A 26,177-nucleotide genomic window follows, 5' to 3' on the forward strand; every position below is an offset into this window, starting at 1 on the left:
AGAAGTAGCCAGTGCTGGAGGACAGGCGTACGCACCTGTGCAGAGAGGCCCCGATGCAGGACTCAGAGTCCAGCATGTCTGCATTTCTGAAGGCATCCACGCCAAGCTTTGCTTATGACACCAGCTCTCCAAAGGCTTCCTGAATGGAGAAGGCTAGACATGACCTTGGCCTGTGTGCACTCCCTGGAGGTCTAGCAGGCATCCATCTGAGCCCTTACCACATGCAGGTCTCTGACTCCACTCATCCCTCTAATTTTCAAGTGCAAAATCGATAGAGTGAAGACGTAGAGGTTTCAAGAGGTGATGGCCGCCCTATTGGACTTCTTCCCCCAAAGCCGTACGATAAACTAAATGGGGCTGTCTTAGCAACACGTGGGGGGTAATTTGCTGCCGTAGAAGCAGCAACGTAACACAGCCTTTCTCTGTTCCTTGGACATCCTGGTCGCTACACCTTCTTTCCTTCCGTCTCAAGGAGAAGCCATGGTTTGTGTTGCCACTTCCCGTGCACAGTGGTCTGGGGCTGAGTGATGGGCTGATCACCGCACAGGAAGAACGTTAGGCTGTCTGTTCGGCTCATTTCCACCGTTGCAGAAGCCCAAAGGCACTGCCTACCTTACCTTGGTGGCTTTCCTCTGACCTAGTGGGTCACTTCCCACTTTCTGCAATGGATCAAACATGCGCTCAAGATGGATTCCTAACCATTGACTACTGCCATGGGGAAAATGGAAACAAAGAGGCCAGAGCAGCAGTTGGATTCCATGAGAGAGGCAAATGTGCTGATCACGTGAGAGAATTGTGCAAGACCCACGACTTCTTCACGGCAAGTGTCTTTGCAACAACAACTGAAGGTGACTCTGCACTTTCGACGCGGACTCCTCCCCTCGGAACACGTGGCGCACAAATGGACTGCACCTGCCAGCAGAGACAGCGCAGAAGCCCAGTATCAGCCACTGAAACCAGGCCAGCGGCCACCTGGGTAGCAAACCATCAATTGCTCACTTGTAAGTTCCAGGGGAAGCTGAAGAACGTGAAAACATGTCCAGAAGTGCCAAAATACAGCCTTTTTTTCTATCCCGCCTGACTTTAGAGACCATGTCAAGAACAGCTTTGATGCACCGAACGATGCACCGAACGAATGACAGACGGCCATAAGACCTGAGGAAGGGCATCAAGAACTGAGGTGAAGAAACCCAAACATCCTTAAAACAACAGGGAAGGGAAAAAAGGAAGTGGGTGTCAGAAGAGTCTCTTCCACTTCCTCTTAATCATAGAGCAGTTAAGGCAGGTTGGAGTACTCAAGTCTAAGAGTTAAACAGAAAATCTCGAGCCGCTCGAGATGGCAAAGTAAATAATAAAATGTCCCAGGACCCAGAGATACACAGCCTGAAAGGAAGAATGCACTCAGCACAGCTTCAGTTGAAAGAGCGAAAGACAAATATCCAAACCTCGAGGAGCCATATTGAAATGTTCTATGGACAAAATATTGAACTCTACAGGAGGCATCAAAAAAAGATGGACATAATACAGAGTCACTGTACCCAAAAGACCAGTCAACCTTCAAACACGTAGAGACAAGATGGATGATCAAGAACCGATGGTCCTGAAGGAAGAGTCCATGTGCGTTGAAGATACTAGCCAAGCACCAGGCTCCAGGCCTTGGAAGAAAACCAACAGAGAATATCCACCCCATGGAACACTGGACCCGCTCCTCTGTGCCAAGAAACGTGGAAGACAGCTCCTTGGCCAACCGACCAGAAGAGGTCCAGATTTGGACCCATTCCAAAGAGAAGTGAGCCAACAGAATGTTCACAGTATAAACACAGTGTCATTAACATCTCATCCAAGGGAAGTGCCGCTGAAGTTCATCCAACCACAGTTGCAGCAGTGCATTGACAGGGAGCTGCCAGAAGGTGAGGCCGGATTCAGAAGAGGATGTGAAACAAGAGATACCAATGCTGATGTCAGTCTGAAGGCGGAGAATACCAGGATGATATTCATCCATCTTTTCTGGTAGTGCCAAGGCGTTTGACTGTGTGGATCATAATAAACTGTGGATAACCTTGAGAAGAATGGGAATTCCCGAAAACTTCATTGTGCGCCAGGGGAATGTCCACATGGATCGAGAGGCAGTTGTGCCAACTTTCACTTCAGTGTTCACCTTGAGAAATGTCAAGCGTCTTCTTCCCTCTGGGTTTTCCAGCTCCAGGCTTGTGTACGTTTCAATAGAACACTTTGCCTGGTCTTCCGGGGGAGCCCTGATAGCATACTGGTTGTGCATTGGGCTACGAACCACAAGGTCAGGGGTTGGACACCACCACTCACATCGTGGGGAGAGAGACACAGCTTTCTCCTCCTCTCAGGAGTTCCTGTCTGAGGAACTCACAGGGCAGTTCTGTGCTGTCCTATAGGGCTGCCACGAGTTGGCATCAGGCCGATGGCGGTGACTTGTTTTCTGGGACGACTATTTGAAATCTTCTGTAGACTTCCTAGTCGTTTCTCAGTACTTCGTCACTGTACCATTCGATTTAGCTACTTGAACTTCCAACAACGTTAAAGCCTTTCCTGATAGCCTTTTTGGTCTTCCTTCTTCCGTCCCTGCTAAATGGCCTTGCTCGTGGTTTACGTGTTACGTGGTTGAGGTCCCCATGCTCAGCTCCTCTGGTCTCCAGACAGTGCTCCGAGGGTGCCAATGGGGCAAAACTCCTAGCAAGGTGTCTACACTCCGGTGGTATCCTCACAAAGTCACATTTTGATTCTTAAGGACTTGCTTTCATTTGCTTCAGCTTCATGTAGAAATTCCCCGTAAGTAATGGGTGTCGGGTGCATAGTCAACTCCTAGCGGTGTCTGGGTAGATTACAATGGATTTCCTCGTCATCTCTTTCGACAGCTGTGATCAACCTGATTCCTATGCAATCCGTCTGGCAAGGTGTGCTTGTGCAGTTGTTGATTGTGCTGTTGAGAAATGTGCTTTCAAGGGATGATTGATTTGTCTGATGGAATTCTATCATGTGCAACCCAGCGTCCGTCTTCTAACCTAGGCCATGCTTCCCACAGCTGATCCATCTTCCTTTTCAATTTCCATATTCCAACTGCCAGTACTGATCAGTGCCTGCTGATTTCATGCTCAATCCATTTCAGACTGTAGCTCTTTATGAAAACACCACTTTCTTCATCTCTGGCATTTGTAGTTGGTGCATCCATTTGAACAATGGGTATGGTAACTATCCGTCCTGATGGATATATGGATTTTAAACGATCTTTTATTTAAGCATAGGATCTCTAAATGTGCGTGTGTGTGTGTGTGTGTGTGTGTGTGTGTGTGTGTGTGTTGGTTGGTTGGTGTTAAAGTGATGAATGCTATGTCTTCCTCTTTGATTTTCCATTCCTGGAGAAGCAGAGCATATGATTGTCAGAGTCAAAATGGTCAGCGCCATGTGACTTCAGGTCAGCTATCGCGCGGATCTCAAGCATCAAGCGTTCCATGTCATGTTTGACAGCGGCCGATTTTGCCTCACTCCTACTTGATCCGATGACTGACAGATGCTTGTAGTTGTGGCGTCTTACTCTGAGCTGTGCCCTGTTAGCAGAGGAGGGTCTGAAAGGCTTCATTTCATCACGGTCCTCAAGGTCTACTTGACGCTGGTGAGGCTCCTCCTGCAGAGCTGTGTTCTGATTGAATGCCTGCCAACCTGAGGGGCTCATCTTCCTGAAGCTATGCTGCAGTGCTGTGCTTATCCCACAAGGTGACCGCTGGCAAGTCCAGCGAACTGATAGACGGGCGCTAGGGATCCCAGCCCCCTGTCGTCCCTGCGAGGCGCTCCTCCCGCTCGCTGACTCCCTCAACCACTCACTGACAGGTCGCATCGAGGGCAGAGGGGAACCGCCTCTGAGGGTTTCCACGGCTTCACGAGAATAGGAACCCTCCTCTTCTTCCCTGTAAACTGCTGCCTCTTTGGTTATTGCTCAGCTTGTTGCCCGCTCCACCACCAGGATTCCTTCACAGGAGTTCTTGGACACCGCCAGGGGCCGCTGTTCCTCACGCTGTTCTGCTGTGGGACAGGGGCTGTGGGAGTTCTTCCCATCTGACCAACAGAAGGGAGAAGCCATAAGTCGCTCCTGCTCTTGTCCCCATGCTCTCTGGGTCCCAGTCCTGTCACCTCTCCTTGCCTCTGAGATACCTTTCAGTGCTTTCTTACCTTCTGTCCTAGACGCTGATTCCCCAGGGAGGCACCTTGCAGGGAAGTCAACGCGTAGCCCTCTGGGGCCACATGAAGAATTTGGATTCACCCCACTTTTCAAATGCTCACAGCCCAGGTCTGTGGGATCTTCCACCACACTCACCCGGGCACCTCTCCCTTCCCTTTCTAGCCGACCCTTGGTACTCAAAATTCTGACAGCCACCTCCCAGAGCTCCCGAATGTGTCGTTTTCCCACGCAAAGGTAGTTGCCTTGAATCAGGACATGGAAAATTAAAGGTAAGCTTCAAAGGAACTCACTTGGGGGTGAGGGGGGGGAGCAAGGAAGTACTGGCTTCCTGGTTCCAGGAGAGAAGACAGACAGGTGGAGTCACAGGTGAATCTGCTTTGGCGCATCGACTAGTAAGCTCCCTGTCTAGACCTGGGTTACATCTGCGTCCACGTCTGCACATCTCCCTGGCAGCAGATCGCCGTTAGGGCAGAGACCTCAGATTAGAAGAAGGGGTCCTAAGCCTGAGGAAGGACCGTGGGCCAGAGCAGGAGTCACGGGAGTAAGAACTAGGAAAGGCTACCTCCCCAGGGAGGTGATCCTCGTCTCTCCCCCACTCCCAGCCTCCTCTGCGGACTTTGCTCCTTTGCTACATTTGGGAGTGGCTTGTAAATTTTATTAATCATTTTAAAGAAACAACTTCTAGTCTTATTGATTGTTTTGCTGTTGTTTGTTTTCGGGTTTTTTCAGCTAGAGCCTTTATTCTTTCCTTTCCTCTGATGAGAGGAAGCTCTTTTTTTTTGCTGTCCTTTAGTAATTGTTGGAGACACGAGTTCAGGTTTTGACTTTGTGCCCTTGTTCCCTTTCATGACGTGTGCATAGGTGGCGGTGTGTTCTCGGAGCATTGCTCGTGCCATGCCCCACACATTTTGACATGTTGTGTTTTGATTCTCATTTGGCCCAGCAATTTCTTTCATTTCACATTTTAATATCAGTAACTTCAGTACAGGATGCCATTCAGTTTCCATATATCTTATCTCCCTTCCCTTGTCCATCCTTGTATTGTTTACTTCTAATGTTATAGCATTGCGGTCTGACAGGATGATTGATAGTATTTGGATTTTTGAAAATTCATGGAGGCTTGCCTTCTGGTTCAACATCTGGTCTGTGCTGTAGGATGTTTCCTGGGCACTGGAGAAGAAGGCATGTTGTGTGGTGGTGGTGGTGTTGGTGGTGGTGGAGGTGATGGAGGTGGTGGTGGTGGAGGTGGTGGTGGTGGAGGTGGTGGTGGAGGTGATGGAGGTGGTGGTGGTGGAGGTGGTGGTGGTGGAGGTAGTGATGGAGGTGGTGGTGGATTTGTTGGGGGGGTGGAGGTGGTGGTGATGGTGGTGGAGGTGGTGGTGGTGGAGGTGGTGTCGGTGGTGGTGGTGGTGGTGGTGGTGGTTGTGGTGGTGGAGGTGGTGGTGGTGGTGGATTTGTTGGGGGTGGTGGAGGTGGTGGTGGTGGTGGATTTGTTGGGGGTGGTGGAGGTGGTGGTGGATTTGTTGGGGGTGGTGGAGGTGGGGTGGTGGTGGTGATGGTGGTTGGGGTGGTGGTGGTGGTGGTGGAGGTGGTGGTGGTGGTGGATTTGTTGGGGGTGGTGGAGGTGATGGTGGCGGTTGAGTGCCATCCAGTTGGCTCTAGTCCATAGCAACCCTATGCTCAGCCGTCACAAACACTGTGCAGCCCTGAACCATCCTCACAATTGTCCCTGTGCTTGACCCTATTGTGGCAGCCGCCTTGTCTATCCATCTCTTTGTGGTCTAGCATATGGTTGTTGGGCATGCTGCTCCGTATATGGCTACGACATCAAGTTCATTGGTGTGTTTTTCAGATTTTTCTGTATCTTGGTTGAATTTCTTTCTAGTTGCTCCGGACTTCATCAATAGTAGTGCATTGAAAGCTCTCCTGTAAGTTAGCCAGGGGTGAGCATTGATTTGAGGGGGTGTGTATTATTGTGGAATTGTTATTTCTCTTTTCAATTTTGTTAAAAGTTTTATTTTCTCTATCAAAAGATATAGTGGCTGAGGTCTTAAAGGCTCGAAGATAACAAGAGGCCATCTAGCTCAAAAGCAACAAAGCCCACAGGGAAGAAGCACACCAGCCTGTGCGATCACGAAGTGTCGAAGGGATCAGGTATCAGGTATCAAAGAACAAAAAGTCCAATCATTGTGAATTAGGGGGAGTGCAGAGTGGAGACCCAAAGCCCATCTGTAGACAACTGAACATCCCCTTACAGAAGGGTCGCAGGGAGGAGATGAGCACGTCAGGGTGCAGTATGGCAACGATGAAACATGCAACTTTGCTCTATTGTTTAAATGCTTCCTCCCCTCGCTATCATGATCCCAATTCCATGATATGATCGCTGAAGACAGATGGGTGCATAAGCAAATGTGGCGAAGAAAGCTGATGGTGTCTTGCTATCAAAAGATAAAGTGTCGCTCTTCTTCTGCGCTGCCTATGGAGGAGGCAGCCATCTCCCACCGGCATCATGGCTGCCCTCAGACCCTTGGTGAAGCCTAAAATTGTAAAAAAGAGGACCAAGAAGTTCATCCGGCACCAGTCCGACCGCTATGTCAAGATTAAGCGCAACTGGCGCAAGCCCAGAAGCATTGACAACAGGATTCGGAGAAGATTCAAGGGCCAGATCTTGATGCCCAACCTTGGTTATGGAGCAACAAGAAAACCAAGCACATGCTGCCCAGTGGCTTCCGCAAGTTTCTGGTCCACAACGTCAAGGAGCTGGAAGTGCTGCTGATGTGCAACAAGTCGCATTGTGCAGAGATTGCTCACAACGTTTCCTCCAAGAATCGCAAAGCCATTGTAGAAAGAGCAGTCCAGCTGGCCATCAGAGTCACCAATCCCAACGCCAGGCTGCGCCGCGAAGAAAATGAGTAGATGGCCCATTTTCGAGTTTTATTTGTGCTAAATAAAACCATAAATGAAAAAAAAAAAAGATAAAGTGTCTGGGGTCTTAAAGACTTGAAGGTAAACAAGCGGCCATCTAGCTCAGAAACAACAAAACCCACATGGAAAAGGCACACCAGCCGGTGTGATCACAAGGTGTTGAAGGGATCAGGTATCAGGCATCATCAGAACAAAAATTCTTACCATAATGAATAGGAGGGAGAGTGTGGAGTGGAGCCTCAAAGCCCATTTATAGGCCACTGGACATCCCCTTACAGAAGGGTTTTGGGGAGGAGACAAGCCAATCAAGGTGCGATGTAGCAATAATGAAAATTACAACTTTCCTGTAGTTCCTAAATGCTTCCTATCCCGCCCCCCACCGAAATCATGATCCCAATTCTACCTTGTAAGTCTAGCTTCACCAGAGGATGGACACTGGTACAGATAGGAACTGTAAACACAGGGGATCTAGGGCGATGATCCCTTCAGGACCAGTGGTGAGAGTTGCGATATCAGGAGAGTGGAGAAAAGGTGAGGTAGAAAGGGGGAACCGATTACAAGGATCTACATATATACCTCCTCCCTGGGGGATGGACAACAGAAAAGTGGGAGAAGGGAGACATCGGACAGTGTAAGATAGGACAAAATAATAATAATTTATAAATTATCAAGGGTGCATGAGGGAGGGGGAACAGGGATGGAGGGGGATAAACGAGGAGCTGATACCAAGGGCTCAAGTAGAAAGCAAATGTTTTGAGAATGATGATGGCAACAAATGTACACATGTGCTTGACACAATGGATGTGTGTATGGAGTGTGAGAAGAGCTGTACAAGACCCCCCAAAATGATTTTTTAAAGTTTTATTTTGTGTATTTTGGAGCTTTATATCGGGTATGTTGACCCTTTATTATATAATGCCCTTCCTTGTCTCTTAAATTGTCTTTTTCTTCCATCTGTTTTATCAGAAATTTGTCAGTTACATCTACTGTTTTTGATTGCCATTTGCTTGATATGTTTTTTTAACTTTGATTTTTAGCTTACTTTTGGATTAGTGTCTAAAGTATGTCTCCTGTAGGCTACATATTGATTGGCCCCATTTTCTTATCCATTTTTCAACTCTATGTTGCCTGACTGGTGATTTTATCCATTTATATTCCGTGTAATGATTGATAAGCATGAACGCGCTGCTGTGACTTTCACGTGTACTTAAGTGGGGTTGGTATTGATGGCTTGTTAACTCTGTGTCTTTTTCTGTGCGGAGCTCATTTGGTTACCGAGTTTCTTAGCTTGCCCGCGGTTGCTGCTGCACTAGTGGACGCTGGAACTTCACTCACGTCCTCTCCATCTGGAAGTTCTACCATCACACCGTTCATTCGCTTTTGCCTCTGCAGATGGCATTAGGTACAAATTGGCATCTGTGGTCCCATACTTTCCATCTCGGAGGACGTGTTGGTGGCAATGACTTTGGTCTGCTCAGAGTACAGATGCTCGACTCTGGGCCCCGTCTCACCCTCCCATGACAGGGGTGAGGCCCATGCTGCAAGGAAGCACATCTGTTTATTTATTTAGCTTTTTGATGTTAGTTTTATTATCTTAGTTATTTTCCACCAACGGTTTATTGGCACATAATTTACATACCATACAATTTAATAGTTCAATCATTCCTTCATATCAAGGAGAATTGCACTATCAATACCACATCAATTTTAAATGCAATCACATCCGGTCTAGTGCTCCCTCCCTCCTCCAGCTTTCATTGCTTACTCCCCACTCCCCTTTCCTCACCTACCACCCCTCCCCCTGACTCGTATCAGTTGTTATCATTCTACATCCACCACCCCCCACCCCCGTGCGTCACAGCTGGGAAACCCAACAGAAGACAACAAAAAAGCGAAATCACACTGAGGTGGTTAGGATAAAATCGGAATAGGACAAAGACGAAACTACAAATAACGCGAAGGAAGCACTTCTTAGAAGAAAACATGATGTTTCCTGTCTAACTGCCAATGCCCAGAGAGCCAACCACTCCTGAAAAGTTTCCCAGACTGTCCGTTTCAGAAACAAAACCGTGCTGGATCAGGAAACTGAAACTGAAATCGAAACTGCAGAGCAGTGTACTCGTGAAGCAGAGCGCCTGTTCTTCACTTGCTTCCAGAGAGCAGACAGGTAGCACCCCAGGTAAGTCTACTTTGATACATCCCTGGTCTGTGTCCCTGTCTGTGTCTTTCACCCTGTGAATCACGCTTGGCGTAGAGACTGCAGGTGTGAATAAAGAGCCCTGGGCAGCGGACTGCTTGTGCTTGGAGGACCAGCCCTGTGCCAAGGCAGTTGGGTCAGAAGCAGAAAGGGGAGTCTAAGCCCCAGTGCAGCGGTCATGCGCCCTCCTCTCCCGACTCCTGGGGTCTCCTCCTCCCCTCCTGCCCTTTCACCTGAGCTGGTTCTCTATGTGGGATAGTCAGCTGCCAGCCAGAGCAACTGGTGGCTTTGAACTGATGACTGTGGCGTTCCCAGGCCAACCCGTACCCATCATGACTCTCGGGTTCCTGACACCAGCATGACTTTTAGAGATGAGTCCCTCGCTTTATGTCGTTGCCCAAACTCTGTCCCCGCCTTTGGGTTCCTTTGGCTCTTTGGGTGAAGTCTTTGATACTCATCCTGAGGGTACCTCATCCTGTTAAGCCGTCCCTGGGTCTGGAGGCAGAAATAGCAGTGCCATTCCCTCGGGGGAGAGGGGGTGCTGGTGGTGGTGGAGGTGGTGCTGGTGGTGGTGGAGGTGGTGATGGTGATGGTGATGGTGGGGATGGTGCTGGTGGTGGTGGTGGTGGGGATGGTGGTGGGGGTGCTGGTGGTGGGGATGGTGGTGATGGTGGTGGTGGTGGTGATGGTGGTGGTGGTGGTGGTGATGGTGGTGGTGGGAATGGTGGTGGTGGTGGGGGTGCTGGTGGTGGGGATGGTGGTGGGGGTGCTGGTGGTAGGGATGGTGGTGGGGGTGGTGGTGGTGGTGATGGTGGTGGGGGTGCTGGTGGTGGGGATAGTGGTGGGGGTGCTGGTGGTGGGGATGGTGGTGGGGGTGCTGGTGGTGGGGATGGTGGTGGGGGTGCTGGTGGTGGGGATGGTGGGGATGGTGGTGGGGATGCTGGTGGTGGGGATGGTGGTGGTGGTGCTGGTGGTGGGGATGGTGGTGGGGGTGCTGGTGGTGGTGGTGGTGGTGATGGTGGTGGGGATGCTGGTGGTGGAGGTGGTGGTGGGAATTGTGGTGGTGGGAATGGTGGTGGTGGTGGTGGTGGGGATTGTAGTGGGGGTGCTGGTGGTGGGCGTGGGGATGGTGGGGGTGGGGGTGGTGGTGAGTGCTGGTGGTGGTGGGAATGGTGGTGATTGTGGGAATGGTGGTGGGGGTGGGGGTGGGATGGTGGGGGTGGGGATGGTGGAGGTGGGGGTGGTGGTGAGTGCTGCCTGGTCCTCCTGGGTGCACACACCCAGTCCGGCACCAGTCCCCGTCCCCACCAAGTGCTGTGCCTGAACCCGTGGCTGTCACCATTTTGACCGCATGTGAACACGATTGTCCAGTTTTCAGGAGGGCCCAGTTATCCAGTTTGTCCTTTGACGTTTTTATGTTTTCAGTTATGTTTGCTAGTGTGTTCATGCCGTGGAACAGGGACCCTGTGTGGGTCCCTAACTTTCACCGATGATCTTTATAATTCTACCTTTTACATTCAGGTCTCTGCTCCATCTTGAGTTTGGCTGTGTGTATGGTGTGAGATGCGGGTCCTGTTTCATTTTTCTGCACGTGTATATTCAGTTTTGCAGGCGCTATTTGGTGGAGAGATTATCTCTTCACCACTCAATGTGTTCGTCAATCTTGTGTTGAAACTGCCAACACAATGTTGAATAGGAACGGTGACAAACGGGATCTGTGCCGGATTCCCATCTGAAAGGAGAATGCTCTCAGCTTCCTTCTACTGAGAGTAACATTGCCTGTTGGTTTTGCATCTATGCCTGAATTCTGGTGAGAACTCCCCTTCTATTTTGATTTTGTTGTATGTCGTTTATCAAGAAGGGGTATTGGGCTCTCAGAAATATTTAAGTGGACACAGACCCTCTACGGCAAAGACACGAGAGACCAATTGAAACATCCTAGATCTCTGAAGAACGCATCGAAAAGTGGATTCAATACCAACTTGGAGACCAAGCTGAACAAAAGCAGCAAGACAGAAGACAGGTAGAATGGATGGGTTTCCAGTTGGTCCGACAGCGTGGGCATCTCGGACATTCGCAAGCAGCATCCATGGCTCGGGGCAGCACAAACACCACATACTAACCAGTGCCTAAAGCATGGCACTGCCCTTCTGCCCCTCCCCCTCATGGTGACCAGAAGGAGGGTGAGTCCCCACCGGCACCCACCCAGTGGAGAGAGGCAGCTCCCCTGCACAGCCCCTGTTTACCGGAGATGAGAGTGGTGCCCACGTGGAGCAGGGCACCGATCCTGTGATGCCATTCCTGGGTCTGGAGGCAGACACAGCAGTGCCAGTCCCTCGGTCACTTCTGGGAAGACAATATCTCCTTCCATAACCAGCCGTCCTGCCTCCAGCTGCCCTGGGGGCCTCAAAGCATATCTTCTGGGATCAAGTACCCTGACCATCACCACCATCTGCAGGTGCCAACTATTTCCACACCAGGTGTCGCTTTATTTTGTGAGTCTGTTTTTGTGTGTTTTTTTTTAGTGTGTGTGTGTGTGTGTGTGTGTGTGTGTGTGTTCTCCTTGATTTCGCCGACAGGTTTCTTGATCTTTCTCTGCATCTCATGAGAAGAGCGTGGACATCAGTCTTCTGGGTTCCTTATCATGTGGTTCCAGTGCCACTTGTTTCCCAGCATCGGGTTCTTGCTTTGTGTCTTGGCCACTTGTCGAAGCCACTCGGTCTTGTCTCTTTGGGGAACTGATGTGGTGTGTGGCCTCTGAGACACGGTGGTGGAGTTGAGCTCGCATTTCATTGACGGATGTGTGCTGCTGCACATTTGCGGACTCACCACAGATCACATGTGGGGGCATGTGGATGCATGCTTTCTCTACTCTTCATGGACAGCGGTTGGAGGTGGGTTTGACTGCTGTTGACCACTATCTGTTGGGGGTCAGGTGCTGCAGGAGAAGATAAGGGCCCTTGCCTGTAGGTGGGCTGCGGGAGGTACGGTTGCAGCCGGGACGTGTGAGCATCTCCTGTCAGGTTTGACTGAAAGAAAAGGGAAAAGAGAGAGGGAGAAAGAGGCACACGGAGAAATGGCATCATAAAAAAACAGGAGAAGAACGAGCCCTGGTGGCTCAGTGGTTATATGCACTGGTCTACTAACCGCAAGGTGAGTGGTTCGAAACCACCTGCAGCTACTTGGAAGAAAGGCGAGGCTTTCTACCCTTGTAAAGAGTCACGGTGTAAAAAAGAGAGAGAGAGTTGAAAACAGGAGAAGAAGAAAAAGAAGGGAAATCGGGCAAACAACAGCAAGAAAAAAATAATTTAATAACTAAGAAAAGGACAGGAAGATCAAAACAAGAGAAAATGATACATAATAAAATAAACAAAAGCAGGGACGGGAAAAATCATGGGATAATACTGAAGAAAAAAATTTCCAAGAAACCCCAAACACAGAAGAAGGAAGGGAGAAAAAAAAAGAAAAATAAGGTAAAATAAAAAGCAAGAAAGGAAGGATTAAAGCCAGGTGAGGGGAGGAGTGTGGGGGGACCCCAAAGAACAAATAAAACTGGAGTGGGGAAGGACCCCGAGAGGAGACCCCTGTGGGGAAGTGCGCTCAGTATGGGTTCATGCCCTCTTATTAACCAAGGAGCACCCAGGGTTGGGGGAGGAATGTTTGGTCCTAGACATCATTTCCGCTGGCCCAGAGGAAGTCTGCCTTCAGCGAGCCTGCTCTGGAAGTCGTTCGTGCCAGCTCAGAGGGTGACTGAGTTCAGGATGTTTTGTCCTAGAAGCAACTCGTTTGGGTCCAGAGGGCAGATGTGAACAGAGTGGTGTTGATGGAATTCATGCCAGCAAAGAGGTGGCTGGGGACAGGTCACTCTCCAACACTAAATGCCCGGCCGGTCTGGTGGGGCAGAGTTCACACACCCGCCATGTGGAGGAGGATACGGGAGGGTGGCAGATGTCTATCATCCAGCCCGTGAGCATGCGGCTCTGACCCCAGGCAGGGTGGGGGCTGTGCAGAGAGTGGTGTTACCAGCCACTGGATGGGTGAAGATGGGCCTGACCACACTTCTTTCTAGTCATCCTGAGAGTGTGAGCAACAAGGACATCACACTTTCTGATCACCGATCAATCGGTGGGTGTTTGTGCTGTCCCAGGCCATCGTCCACCATGAATGCTGCAAAAGTTCCAGATGCCTGAACTGTGTCAGGCCAACTGACCCCTCACCCATTTCATCCGTCTTCTCTCGCATCACGTTTGCTCAGCACGTCCCGATGCTCTGCTCCGAAGGGAAGGGTTCCCGGATTGTCTGTTTCATTTGGTCTCTTGTGTCTTTGTTGTGGAGAGATGTCTACCCAAGACGCCATATTGCCCCTTCCTTCTTGCTCATTTGCTCGGGGTGCTGCGCTTGCTTTTGGAGACTGTGATAAGGGCTTTGCCTTGATTCGTGACTCAGTTTCACTTCCAATAGGTTCAAACTAGGAGACACGCCCTTGGAGAGCTTCCCAGAAGGAAGACAAACTGAGGACACATTTGACCACAGCATCAGGTACGACCAGGGGCACTTCACGTGTCTGAACCCATTAGTCTCCTTGGTTAATCTTGGCCTGGGCATTGTCTGTCAGTGCTCTTGACAATGGGAAGATTTCTTAATTTACTTTTCAGATGATCAGTGCTGGTACATATATTTTTTTAATGGTTGATTTTTGTGCGTAACTGTGAACCCTGAAACGTGGTTAATTCCTCTACTCTAGAAGCTTCCTTGTGGATGTGATGGAATTTTCAACAGATAAGTTCACGTTGTCAAAAACAACAGGACAGAACTCCAGGAAGGGTTGGCACAGTGGGTTCATGACTGGGCTGCGCTGGTTTGGTCCCACTCGCCTCTGCACAGGAGGAAGATGAGGCAGTCCCCTTTCCTAGGGAGTTGCAGTTCCGGAAGCCCCATGGGAGCGGTTCTATTCTGTCCCTCTGGGCTGCTCTGAGTCAGAACGGAGTCAAAGGCAGTGGGTGTGTTTCCAGTGTTTCCAAGGAGCCTGGATCCACCTAGATTCAATTCTGTGAAATTGTATGAGTGACTTTGAAAATGTAGTGATCGTTTAAAGCCTAACTCCCAGCTTTAAACAATTCTCCATGGGCACCTGTGTGTTGTGGTGAGATAAGTGACAAGCCAGTCCCAACTCAGGTGACCCTCTGTGGAGCAGGAAGAAGCACTGCTTGGTCCTGTGCCTGCCTCACAATTGTCGCCGCCACGGTGCCCAGGCATCTCTCTGCAGGTCTTCCTCTCTTTGGGCTGAACTTTATCCAGCACGATGTCTTTTTCCGGATAGCATGCCCAAAGCATGTGTGAGACAATCTCACCATTCCCCTTTCTGAGGAGCATTCTGGCTGTACGTCCGGTCAAACGGGTTTGCTTGTTCTGGCTACCCTTCTTCCATGTTTGTTCTTTTTTTTTAAATCATTTTATTAGTGGCTCATACAACTCTTTCCACAATCCGTACATACATCATTTGTGTCCAGCACATTCGTACATATGTTGCCATCATCATTCTCAAAACACCTGCTTTCTACTTGAGCCCTTGGTATCAGCTCCTCCCATGTTTGTTCTGATGGTCATAACATATATTCTCCACGGACAACGTAATTCAAATGCACCTATTGCTCTTTGTCTTATACATTTCCCTTATGTATTGTCCATGCACATGGGGGCAACTGAAAGTGCCATGGCTCGGGTTGGCTGTGCCCTGTCTTAATGTTGCTTTGCTCTTCAGAGCTTTCCAGAAGTCCCCTGCGCAGTGGAATCCCTTGCTTGAGTTCTTGACTGCTACTTGGCTCTTTTATCATTATGTGACATTTTCCTTCATTTATTACAAACTTCAGATGAAAAATACATGTTGTCTGGCACCGTTATGGCAACGCTTGTGGAAAACAAGCATTTCTGGAAACTAAAATAGTTTCAAGAGACGACTAAGGAGGAATTATCTCTGAGCGGGAAAAAAAGGGAGAGAAAACAAAATATTGCATGTTAAAGTAGAAAATTATACAAATTTTAAATTTTTCTTGGGAGAAAGTCTGGTAAAAATATGACACTGAAAGAAACAGACTGCGTAAAGACACCTGAAGAAATTGAAGTAGAAACATGATGAATTAAGCCACATCTTTCTCCCGAGGAGCGGCTGGTGGATTTGAACTGCAGCCCAATGAGGGACTGACTCACTGCACCACCTAGTAAGGGAGTGCTAGGTTCAGAGGTAGGGCTGAGGCACCATGGGAGAGCTCTCTACATTGTTTCTCCCTCCTCCTTCTTACAGATCTATGGATCACCGTGTCTTTATTTATAACTTCAAAAATGACCACTCAGTTCGTCGGCGGCATACGACCTACCTGTGCTACGAGGTACAGCTCTTTGACGTCCGCTTCGGGGCCCCACTGGGCATGATCAGGGGCTTCCTGCATAACCAGGTGACTGTCTCAGCGCGACTTTGGCCTGCACGGCCCTCCCCATTCCATTTGAGGCCTGGTGGGTTCTCTGATGCCCCACAAAGTGCCTCACACCTCTGAATGCTGTCATACGGCGTGGGGGGGGGGGGCTGCCCTGCCGTTGGATGGAGATGGGATACGCTGTAGATGACACTCTGAGATGGACTCCAGGTCCCACATTGGCAACAAGTCACCATGCCCCATTTCTAGAATCATGCTACAACCTTTGGGTTTTTCCAGAATGGGTGGTATCAGGACTGCCATTCACACACACACACAAAAATTCTTGAAAATCATCATGACTCAGCTTTTTGTTTGTGACTTAAAGGTAGCTCACATGCTGATGTTCACCAGACATCATTCCCAAGAGTCTGTTTCCTGTGCTTGGTCACAGTAGAAGAAGGCTCTGGGCAGAGAAACATGAACAGAAACCCCTGACTGGGGTTGTGCCTACAGTGCTGTGGGGACAAGGGGTCATCAAGAATTGGGGGAAGAGCAAGGTCAGGCTGAGGGGCCCTGGATGTGAGGGATATCCCTCCCTGCCCTCTGCCTGGGACAGCCTTGTGTCCAGAGGTCCGGTCTTTGTTGGTTCTGTGTTCCAGTACATATGTACCTGCTGGTCACTTTGGACGGGCTAGATCCGATCCCCTGCTGGCAGGTGCTTCGTAACGGTCCTCACACCTGCCTCACCAAGGATCCTTGACTCAGGGATGCCCCAATGGCCGCTTCTTACCTGCTTTGGACACCCTCATCACACCCTGCCATTTCTCGATACTGTCCCCGTGGCCCGGCTTGATCCTAGTCCCACTGCTGTTGGTACCAGTGTCCCGATACCACTAGTACAGCAATGGCTGTCTTCCCATCACCCCTTGGGAGGTGTCCTTTTAAGGGCCCTTGTCCTTATTCCTCCATCATGAGGAGCTCTTTTGACGGAGCTGGCGTCCCTCCTGGGCTCAGCACAGGTGAGACACAGTAGAAGCTTGTGGACTGATTGGTTTGTGAGCAGGCGGGTGGATAATGTTTGGGGGATAGAAACCAGGGCATAAGTCCCTCCATGAAGGAAGCTTGGCCCCTTCGACAGCATGAGCGCAATGAACCTGGGGCTCACCTGACTCCCCTCTTCCTCCTCCCCTCTCCCTCCTCGAGCTCTTTCTCTCTTCCTTGAAGGGTTAAGCTTGAAGGGGCTGGCTGTAAAATTAGAGAGGACCCCGAGACATCAGCAATGAAAAGAAACCATATTGTAATGCAAGGGAGATGATGTGGGACCCTGCACGACCCCTCTCGCCTGGTGCGGGAGGCTGTACTTGCTTCTGACCTCCTGCCTGCTCACAGGTGGAAAGGTAACGTTTTCTTTGTCCTCCCATGTTCAGCATCATCCCGATCCCCAACAACGCTGCCACGCAGAGCTGTGCTTCCTGAAAAGGATGTCTTCTTTGAGGTTGTACCCAGGGCAGTGGTGTCAGGTCACCTGGTTCCTCTCCTGGAGTCCCTGCCCTAAGTGTGCCTCAAAAGTGAGCGCCTTTCTGCGAAGCAACAGCCACGTGAGCCTGCGCATTTTTGCGGCCCGCCTCCATGCCTACCAAGAAGGCTACGAAGAGGGGCTCCTCTCACTGCGGGATGCGGGGGCCCACCTGTCCATCATGACTTCCAAAGGTCAGAGTAGAACCAGAGGGAGAGGCGGTGGAGGAATTCAAATCACTGAACAATCAGATTGGTGCTCTCCTGAGCATTTGAAGTATAAGCAAAGACAGACCGAAAGACACGTTCTTTCAGTGGGGTATCAGAGCCCCGTTGTTGCACGGATGGGTGGGAAAGAGAAAGAAGGGGGTAAAAAATTCTGGTGCCGAAGATTGGTCTCTAAGAGTTGTCCACCCTTATGGCTCTTGCGTGGCTGGGCCTTGACGCTGCCTCCTTGCTCCTGTTGTAGAGTTTGAGTACTGCTGGAGAGTCTTCGTGGACAATCACTCGTGGCCCTTCAGGCCGTGGGACACGCTGGAAAAAAGCAGTCAAGCCCTATCAGAAAGGCTTCAATCCATTCTCCAGAACAGGATTTCCCTCTTCCACCCCCCGATCGGCTATCTGCCTTCATTTGGATTCTTCTCTCCCGGAAGATTTCCTTGCCCTCCACAGAGAACTTCCTTTTGCTTCCCTGCTCCCCCGATGGGCCCCCAGCACCATCCTTTCTGATCCTTCTTCTAAAGCCCCCTTACATCCCCCCCACCCCCGGTCTCTCCTCTCTCTCTCTCTCTTTCATAATCATTAGTTGGGATTTAATACATCTATGTTATCATGCCATATTTCCATCATGTCAAGTAGAATTGTACTATTGCTACCACAATCCGTTTCCAAACATTCTTCTCCTCCATGGACTCCTCTACATCGTCTCCCTTTTACACTCCCCCCCACCAGGGCCCCCTCCCGAATGCCTTCGTTTCTCTTATCTATATTTTCACTGACTCCCATTCTATTCTCTGCTCCTTCCCTCAAACTTTCCCTCGCATCTCAGAGACGCTTGGCTTCCTCCTGGGTGGCTGGGGGAGAGGACATGAGGAGATGACAGCGACGAGACGGCAACAACGTCCGCACTCTGGAGGAGTCGATTCCGGCTCGTGACCTTCTGACGATCCAACTGACTGGCACTGCTTCTTTGGGTTTCTGAGACTGAATCCTCTTGGGAGCACAGAGCCTCATCCTTCTCCTCTGCAGCAGCCGGCGGTTTCGAACTTGATCTTGTGGTCTGGACTTCCTAACAGAGGCAGGGGATCTCTGCAGAACGAGAGAAGGAGACACCTTCTTTGAAGAAGAGTAAATACTCCGTTTGCCACAGTCTCCAGCTAAGTTAAAAAAAAAAGAAGAAGGCAATGAAATTCCAGAAACCCAAAATGAATGGATTTCTTTAAAAGAACGTAGTCAGACCATGTGAAGGGGGCGCACCAAAGAACGAGTGCTTGGTAGACAGAGAGCCTCTGCCAAAGAGGCAGGCCGGACTCTGTTCGCTTTTATGGGGTCTGCTTACTGCGTGTTCTGAATGGGCTTTGGAAGGTCAGCCAGCCGGCATACCTGTGGAATTCCGTAGTGGCTGCCTCCACCTGCCTCTCCCTGCCACAGGCTGCTCCCAAGAACAGGACTGACCACTGGGTGTGTTAGCTGTGGTTTTGTCGCTGTCAGCCAATCAGAACATCGTCCTTGTAAAGTCCCTGCATCCTGTGTACTGAGGCTCTGGGAAAATCCCCTTCCCCTAGTGTTTGATGCACCCTCATAAGGTACTGCCTGGCCCTGGGTGGTTTCACTCCTTCAATCACCTCTTTAATTTGAATACAAGGTCACTTTGCTCTTTGACAAGGGGCTTCAGCCAAACTGGTTGAGTAGGGACACCACCCCCTCAGGTCACCCCACACACACCCCACCCCTGCCTCAAAAAAGAATTCCAAAAGTTTTCTGCAAATCTGTCCAACTCCAATGCATGGGAACGCTGGAAGTTGTTCAGAGACTCCAGCAAGCAAATTCAAGCTCAGCCAGGGGAAAGGCTGCTTTGTGGTGCGCTCATTGCCGCGGTGAAAGCAAAGCAACAGTGTGCAGGTCGCTCTCCTACCCGGTTTCCGGTTCCAGCGCTCCTTCTTCCACGGGGTTGTGTGCTTCCTGGGAGTAGCCCTCTTCAGTTTTGAGCGCTTGTGCGGCACCCCCGCGGCCTTGCAGGCCCTCCAGGGATAGCGCGCACTGTCTAAGACTGTACTACCGACACCACCCTTTCTCTCATAAGGATTACGAGGGGCGGGGTCGATAGCAAAGCAAACTAGATCAAAGATAGTTAAGAACTCTTTTAACAGATATTTGTTAGGTGACTAATTCTGCTCACAAAGGATCTCCGCTCAATACGGACATCAAGATCTCATTAGCAAGGAGAGAACCAGTTAGATCTGTCGTGAGGACAAGCTAACTCACTAACAAAAGTGATTGGTTAAGTGAACAGAGAAAGCCGAAGCAACGAGAGAGAGAGAGAGAGAGAGAGAGAGAGAGAGAGAGAGAGAGAGAGAGAGAGAGAGAGAGAGAGAGATTATCAAACGTACAGAATGCGAGAGAAATTCTCTCTTTGTGATCAATTTAACATTGGTTTTCAGAGACAGAGAGAATCAATTTGATAAGCGAGGATAATCAGGTTTTTTGGGGCACATCAATTTATATCTTCCTAGAGTTCTTGAATATTTTATTTCTTGAGAGAGACCTTATTTGGTCCAATTCATTTACCATAGATTTGGTGCTACTTTTGTTCACGCAGCATGGTTCATTTGGGCAGCCCACCATGAGTAAGCCAATTCATACGATGAATGAAAAGGGGAGATTCTTTATTGAGTACCAGCATTCAAGGAGACAGAGTAGCTCTTATTTGGCAAAACCTGCCTCCCCCAGCAACAGGTTAAGAAGTATTCTAATAAGCAAGGGGACAGGAAGTTTCAGGAAAGAACCAAAGTTCAGGAACCAGCTGGTGATCTTCGTGGTCATGGCATCGTTTCATGTCAACTTGAAGACATATAAAAGTGTAGGGGTGGAGTCTAACCTGTCAATCAGGTCACACACAGCCTGATGGTGACTCCTTGTGGGCTTGACTTTCTCATAAGGAGGGTCCTGGGAACCTCCACTCTCTCTCCCTGCCTTCACCTTCCTGCCGGCTGACCCTGGCTGCTGCCAACCCCCTGGAAATGTGGCCACCGCCATTGGCTCCACAAGACCGTGCACTCACTGGCCCGTGACATTTCTGAATTCTGCATCGTGGCGTGTGGCTGTGTGAATCTGAAGAGGGACTCATGGACTTGAGTTGGACTGGGCTGGAATGTTTTCTCTATATGTAACTACTTCTTGATATAAAGCTCTTTCTTACCCATATATGAGTGTCTCTGGATTTGTTATTCTAGTCAACCCTGACTAATATAATCTCGGAGGAGAGGAATTTCTGAAAAATCAACAGATTTATGTGACCAGGCTTGAGACAGGCCATCCAGTTCTCAGACTGTCCTCTGCTTGGAGGTCCTTGTCCATATTTCAGCTGCAGGTATTTTTAGGGAATGGAATGTGAAAGTGGCTAAAGTTGTTACTTCTAGAGGGGAAAGAGCAAAGGTTTATCAATTTATCATGAATCCCTCCACACTAACAAAGAGAATCCTGAAATTAGAATCAGGAAAAATGCATGTCCTTCAAAACAGCTGCCTCCCCCGAATAAAATACTTATGAATAAACTAACCAGAAATATAAAGACGTATGAATACAATGAGAACTACAAAATACTACCGTGAGAAACCAGAAGAAGAGCTACATAAATGAAAGAACACACCATGCTCATGGATAGAAAGACTTAACATGGCGAAAATGTCAACAGTACGACAAGAGATATGTAGATCCTAATGCAGTGCCCCCACAGAATGGAAAAACAAACCGCTAACTCTATATGGAAAGTCAAGAGACCCTGGGTATGGAAAGCACCACAGGAGAAAGGAGACAGAAACTGAGGAGTGCAGAATATACTGTTCAGCCGCAGCAGTCAAAACTAACTGCTTGGTGGAGCACACTGACAGATATGTCCTTTGTGGTTCTTGTTGTGAAGTGTCACCAAGTTGGTTCTGACCCATCGCAACCTGTTGCACAACAGAATGAAACATTGCCCGGTCCTGCGCCATCCTCACAATTGTTTCTGCGCTTGAGCCCGTCGATGCAGCCACTGTGTCAACCCATCTCCTCGCGGCTTTTCCAAGCACAATGCCCTTCTCCAGAGACTGCTCTCTCCTGAAAAGATGTCCAACGTCTGTAAGGCGAAGTCATTTCATCCTGGCCTCTGAGGAGCACTCTGCCTTACTCTTCAAGGCAGGTTGACCTGTCCTTTTAGCAGACTGTGGTACCTTTGATATTCTTCTCCAGCCCCACCATGCAAATGCATCGATCCTCCGTCAGTCTTTTTAGTCAGTGACCAACTTCCACGTGCACAGGAGGCGACTGAAAATACCATGGCTTGGGTCAGGCGCCCCTTTGCTTTCAGCACCCTAAGGAGTTCTTGTGCAGCAGATGTGCTTTAAGACGCCACGTCTTTTGGTTTTGGGCTGCTCCTTCCATGGGCATTGAGATACAGTTTGCCAGCACCGTTTGTTAAAGAAACTGTCCCTTCTTCATTGAATGTATTTTGGCCACCCGCTTATATAGCTTACAAAACATTTGCAATTTCAATGTATTTTGCGTGAACTATTCAGTGATGCTAATTATACTCATGATACTGTGCAGTAAGTGTTCAATATCCGTTTCAAAAATTTTCCGACAGCATTGAAAATGGGAATTCTAGAACAATTCATTGTGTCCACAAAGAATGTGCGTGCACAGACTGAGAAGCCTGGTGTAAAATCAGGAAAGATGTGTGTCGGAGTTGCATCTTTTCCCCATACTTCCTTCATGTGTATGCTTACTCAGCATATAATCTGAGACGATGATTGTATGATGACAAGAGCATACATAACATATAGATCAGAGAGAGGCTCGTGAAACACCTGCAAGATGCAAAGGACGCACCTGGCTGAGTGAAAGTCAAGGGGATTTGAACATTTCCCGAGGAAGCCCAGAGTGTAGCCATCAGTATCGATGACCACACGACGTAAAGGAAACAGAAACCCTCACTGCTGCATCAATACGCGTGATGAACACAGAAAAAGATGAAAGGTGCCAAAGATTGCATTGTCTAGGGTCCACAATCAACACTCGTGCAAGCAGCAGTTAAGAAGTCAGACAAAGTATTGCCTTGGACAGATCTGCTGCCCAAGACCTCTTAAAAATGTCCCTTTGGCAAAGAATGTACAGATGTGTTTTATACAATTGATGTATGTATATGTATGGACTGTGATAAGAGTTGTATGAGCCCCTAATAAAATGTTTTTTTTTAAATGTCCCTTTGATGACCAAGGTGCACCTGGCGCAACCATGCCTTTTCAATCACCTTGTGTCTGTGAAAGCTAGACGATATTGGTGGTGTTGGAGAAGAATATAGACCTTACTATGGACAGCCAGAAGAACAAACATGTGTATCTCAGAGGAAGTACAACCAGAATACACCTTAGAAATGAGGCTGGTGAGACTTCATCTCATACCCTTTGGACATGTTATCAAAAAAGACTAGTCTCTGGGAAAAGACATCGCACGTGGTAACATAGACAGTCAGTACAAAGGAGACGACTCTCCTCCGAAAGGCAGATTGACACAGTGAGCTGTGGTCCAGACAGGTGTGCGCCACATCTGCCTTTCTCCATGGACTCATGAACACCCAGGTCCAAGTCTACTTCTGACTTGTCCCAGTTTCTGCTGTCTTTACCTGCAGGCTTCTGGAAGCACCATCCATCTGAGTACACATCTTCCCAGGCAAGTGACAGGGTCCTCCAGAGACTGGCTCCCTCTGGAGGACCAGAAAGATGCACCAACATGAATTCATGGGTGTCGTGGGTCCCTGGTTACTCAATGCTCAATCTAGGACGTCTCCTTTTCTGAGAGGCAGGTCACACCTTTGAAACTTCATTTCCCAACCTTTGACCTCAGCTCTCCCTTCATTGCTAGACGCCAGCAAGGGGAGTTTCTGGTGTACGCTCAAAGGGAATGGAAAACCCAGAAAACCACAGGGAAGAGCCTAAAAATAAGAAAGATGGAGTTTTAAAATGAGAAAAACAAGAAAGCAAAACCAAAGAAGGGATTCATGAAGAAGGCCAAAAGACAGTTCATTTTCAACTATTATAAATGACCCTTTTATTAAAAAGTGCCAATTATTATTTTAAAAAAACACTTCTACTCATTGCCATTGAGTCTACTTCAACTCTTAGCAACCCTGTGGGACAGCACAGAATGCCCTGTGGATTTCTGAGACTATAACTCTTTTTTTAAAAAAAATTAGCTACAATGAACATATCATACAGTTCAATCATATCAAGAGAGTCTGTGCAATCATTACATAATCAATTTTGGAACCTTTTACCCTGCTCCGAAGCCTGGCTGTTGACTCCCATTTCCTGCACTCACGTTTTCCGTGTCCCTGGGCAATCATCCATCTAGCTGCTGTCTTCCTAATCCCGCCCATCCTGGTTTCCCCCTCAAAACTCACTGCCACTGAGTTGGTGCCAACTCATCGTGATCTTCTAAGGACAAGGTAGAGCTGCTCTGGTGGGTTTCTGAGACGGTACCTCTGTGCAGGAGTAGAAAGGCTTGTCTTTCTCCCATGGAGCAGCTGGGGGCTTTGAACTGCTGACCTTGTGGTTGGCAGCCCAACTTGTAACCGTGATGCCACCAGTGCCCCTGCAGAGATGGCACTTAGAGAGTCCCATAAATGAGAGGAGAGATAACATACAACTGCATTGGCAGGGAAAACAGGGAGCCCCCAAATCCGGTGCTTCTAGAAAGTAAGAGAGCAGACTTGAAACTGAATCCCAACAAATCGGGAAGCCCACATTGCCAATTTATTGGACATTGGGAAACCAGTGGAGAGCAAAGATGGAGAGAGTCTGAAATTTCCTCCACTTGCTGCCTAAGACATCGCAACTCCTCTCCCCAGCCTTGGGAACATTTGGAGAGATTTTGGAACTCCCCGATCATTGGGGCCATCAAAGGTCCAAGCTAATTGAATGCTTCAATACAAAGCCCACTCAACATTGGCTCTTTCCCTCTTCCGGCCCGGTCAGTCTTAGCCCCATGTCTTGTGGTGGGTGATCACTTCACCTGTCAAGTCCTGGTGGTACCGCCCATGGTTCCTTTCCCTGACGTTGCATGTCTCTTGGGAAAGGGAAACCTTCATGATAATTCCCAAGCACAGCAATGGTTTAAAGGGAAACCCTGCATGGCCATGACACCATCCCTGTGGATAGAAAAGGGGACGATCAATAGATGGAACAAAAGAAGCAATCGAACATAAAAAGTAAGCAATCTATTTAATAAACGGGGAACTTCTTTTTTTAATCATTTTATTGGGGGATCGTACAACTCTTATCACAATCCATACATCCATCATGTCAGGCACATTTGTACATTTGTTGCCATCCTCATTCTCAAAACATTTGCTTTCTACTTGAGCCCTTGGTATCAACAACTAATTTTCCCCTCCCTCATGAACCCTTGGTAATTTATAAATTATTATTATTTTGTCATGACTTACACTTCACCCACTCTCCTGTTGTCCATCCCCCAGAGAAGGGGTTATACGTAGATCATTGTAATTGGTTCCCCCTTTCTATCCCGCCCTCCCTCCACCCTCCCAGCATCGCGACTCACACCACTGGTCCTGAAGGAATCATCTGTCCTGGACTCCCAGTGTTTCCAGTTCCTATCTGTACCAGTGTACATCCCCAGGTCTAGCTGGATTTGTAAGGTAGACTTGGGATCATGAAGGGGGGGGGGGAGAGGGGAGGAGGAAGCATTTAAGAACTAGAGGAAAGTTGCATGTTTCATCATTGCTATACTGTACCCTGACTGGCTCGCCTCCTCCCTGCGACCCTTCTGTAAGGGAATGTCCAGTTGCCTACAGATAAACTTTGGGTCCCCACTCCTCACTCTCCATCATTCACAAGGATAGGATCTTTTGTTCTTTGATGCCTGATACCTGATACCTCCGACACCTCGTGGTCACATAGGCTGGTGTACTTCCATCTGGGCTTTGTTACTTCTCAGCTAAATGGCCGCTTGTTAATCTTCAAGCCTTTAAGACCCAGACACTATATCTTTTGTGAGCTGAGCACCATCAGCTTTCTTCACCACATTTGCTTATGCACCTGCTTTGTCTTCAGCAATCATGTCGGGAAGGTGGGCATGATGGAATGCCACTTTAATAGAACAAAGCATACTTGAGTGAGTACAGGTCCAATATCCATCTGCTACCTTAATACTAAACCTATAATTATATGCACATAGTTCTATTTTCCCATCCTCGCATATGAATATATTTACATATATACATACCTGTATTTAGACGTCTATAAATGTCCTTTGCCTCCTAGCTCTTTCCTCTATTTCCTTTGACTTTCCTCTTGTCCCGCTATCATGCTCAGCCTTCATTTGAGTTTCAGTAATTCCTTTCGGTTACATTGCCCTTGATCAAACCCTGCCAGGCCTCCTACACCCTCCTCACCACCAATTTTGGATCACTTGTTGTTCCCTTGTCCTTGGGTTGTTGTTTTTTTTTTTTTTCACAATACTTCCTTCCCCCCGCCTCCCTCTCTCCCATATCTACACAGGGAACTTCTAATGGGACTGTCAACGAGAAGGTCATGACAGTCTCAATACCCTTGCTTTGGTGCTTGTAACATTCCAGGTTTTATCTACTATCTCAAATTCAAGGTTGTCGGTTCAAGTCCAAAGACACCAAGGAAGAAGAGTC

At 48.7% G+C, this 26,177-nt stretch overlaps 1 protein-coding gene and 1 pseudogene across 1 annotated transcript; both read left to right on the forward strand.

The window, feature by feature from the left end:
• The first annotated feature begins 4,030 nt into the window (after positions 1–4,030).
• LOC142451846 (large ribosomal subunit protein eL32-like) lies at positions 4,031–7,135 on the forward strand (annotated as a pseudogene).
• A 2,118-nt stretch (positions 7,136–9,253) lies between these two features.
• Positions 9,254–20,680, forward strand: LOC142450638 (DNA dC->dU-editing enzyme APOBEC-3A-like). Its single transcript, XM_075552617.1, has 5 exons — positions 9,254–9,311; positions 13,791–13,868; positions 15,631–15,781; positions 17,170–17,452; positions 17,727–20,680. Exons 3-5 carry the CDS (start codon positions 15,635–15,637, stop codon positions 17,984–17,986), a joined length of 690 nt encoding a protein of 229 aa, XP_075408732.1. The 5' UTR covers positions 9,254–9,311; positions 13,791–13,868; positions 15,631–15,634; the 3' UTR covers positions 17,987–20,680.
• Positions 20,681–26,177: the final 5,497 nt, after the last annotated feature.

Source organism: Tenrec ecaudatus, chromosome 6 (assembly GCF_050624435.1).
Source record: "Tenrec ecaudatus isolate mTenEca1 chromosome 6, mTenEca1.hap1, whole genome shotgun sequence".
Classification (NCBI taxonomy): domain Eukaryota; kingdom Metazoa; phylum Chordata; class Mammalia; order Afrosoricida; family Tenrecidae; genus Tenrec; species Tenrec ecaudatus.

Coding starts and splice junctions, on each gene's coding strand:
- LOC142450638 (XM_075552617.1), top strand. CDS start 15,635: ATGGATCACCGTGTCTTTATTTATAACTTCAAAAATGACCACTCAGTT. Junction 15,782..17,169: donor GGGGCTTCCTGCATAACCAG/GTGACTGTCTCA, acceptor TCCCATGTTCAG/CATCATCCCGATCCCCAACA. Junction 17,453..17,726: donor GTCCATCATGACTTCCAAAG/GTCAGAGTAGAA, acceptor CTCCTGTTGTAG/AGTTTGAGTACTGCTGGAGA.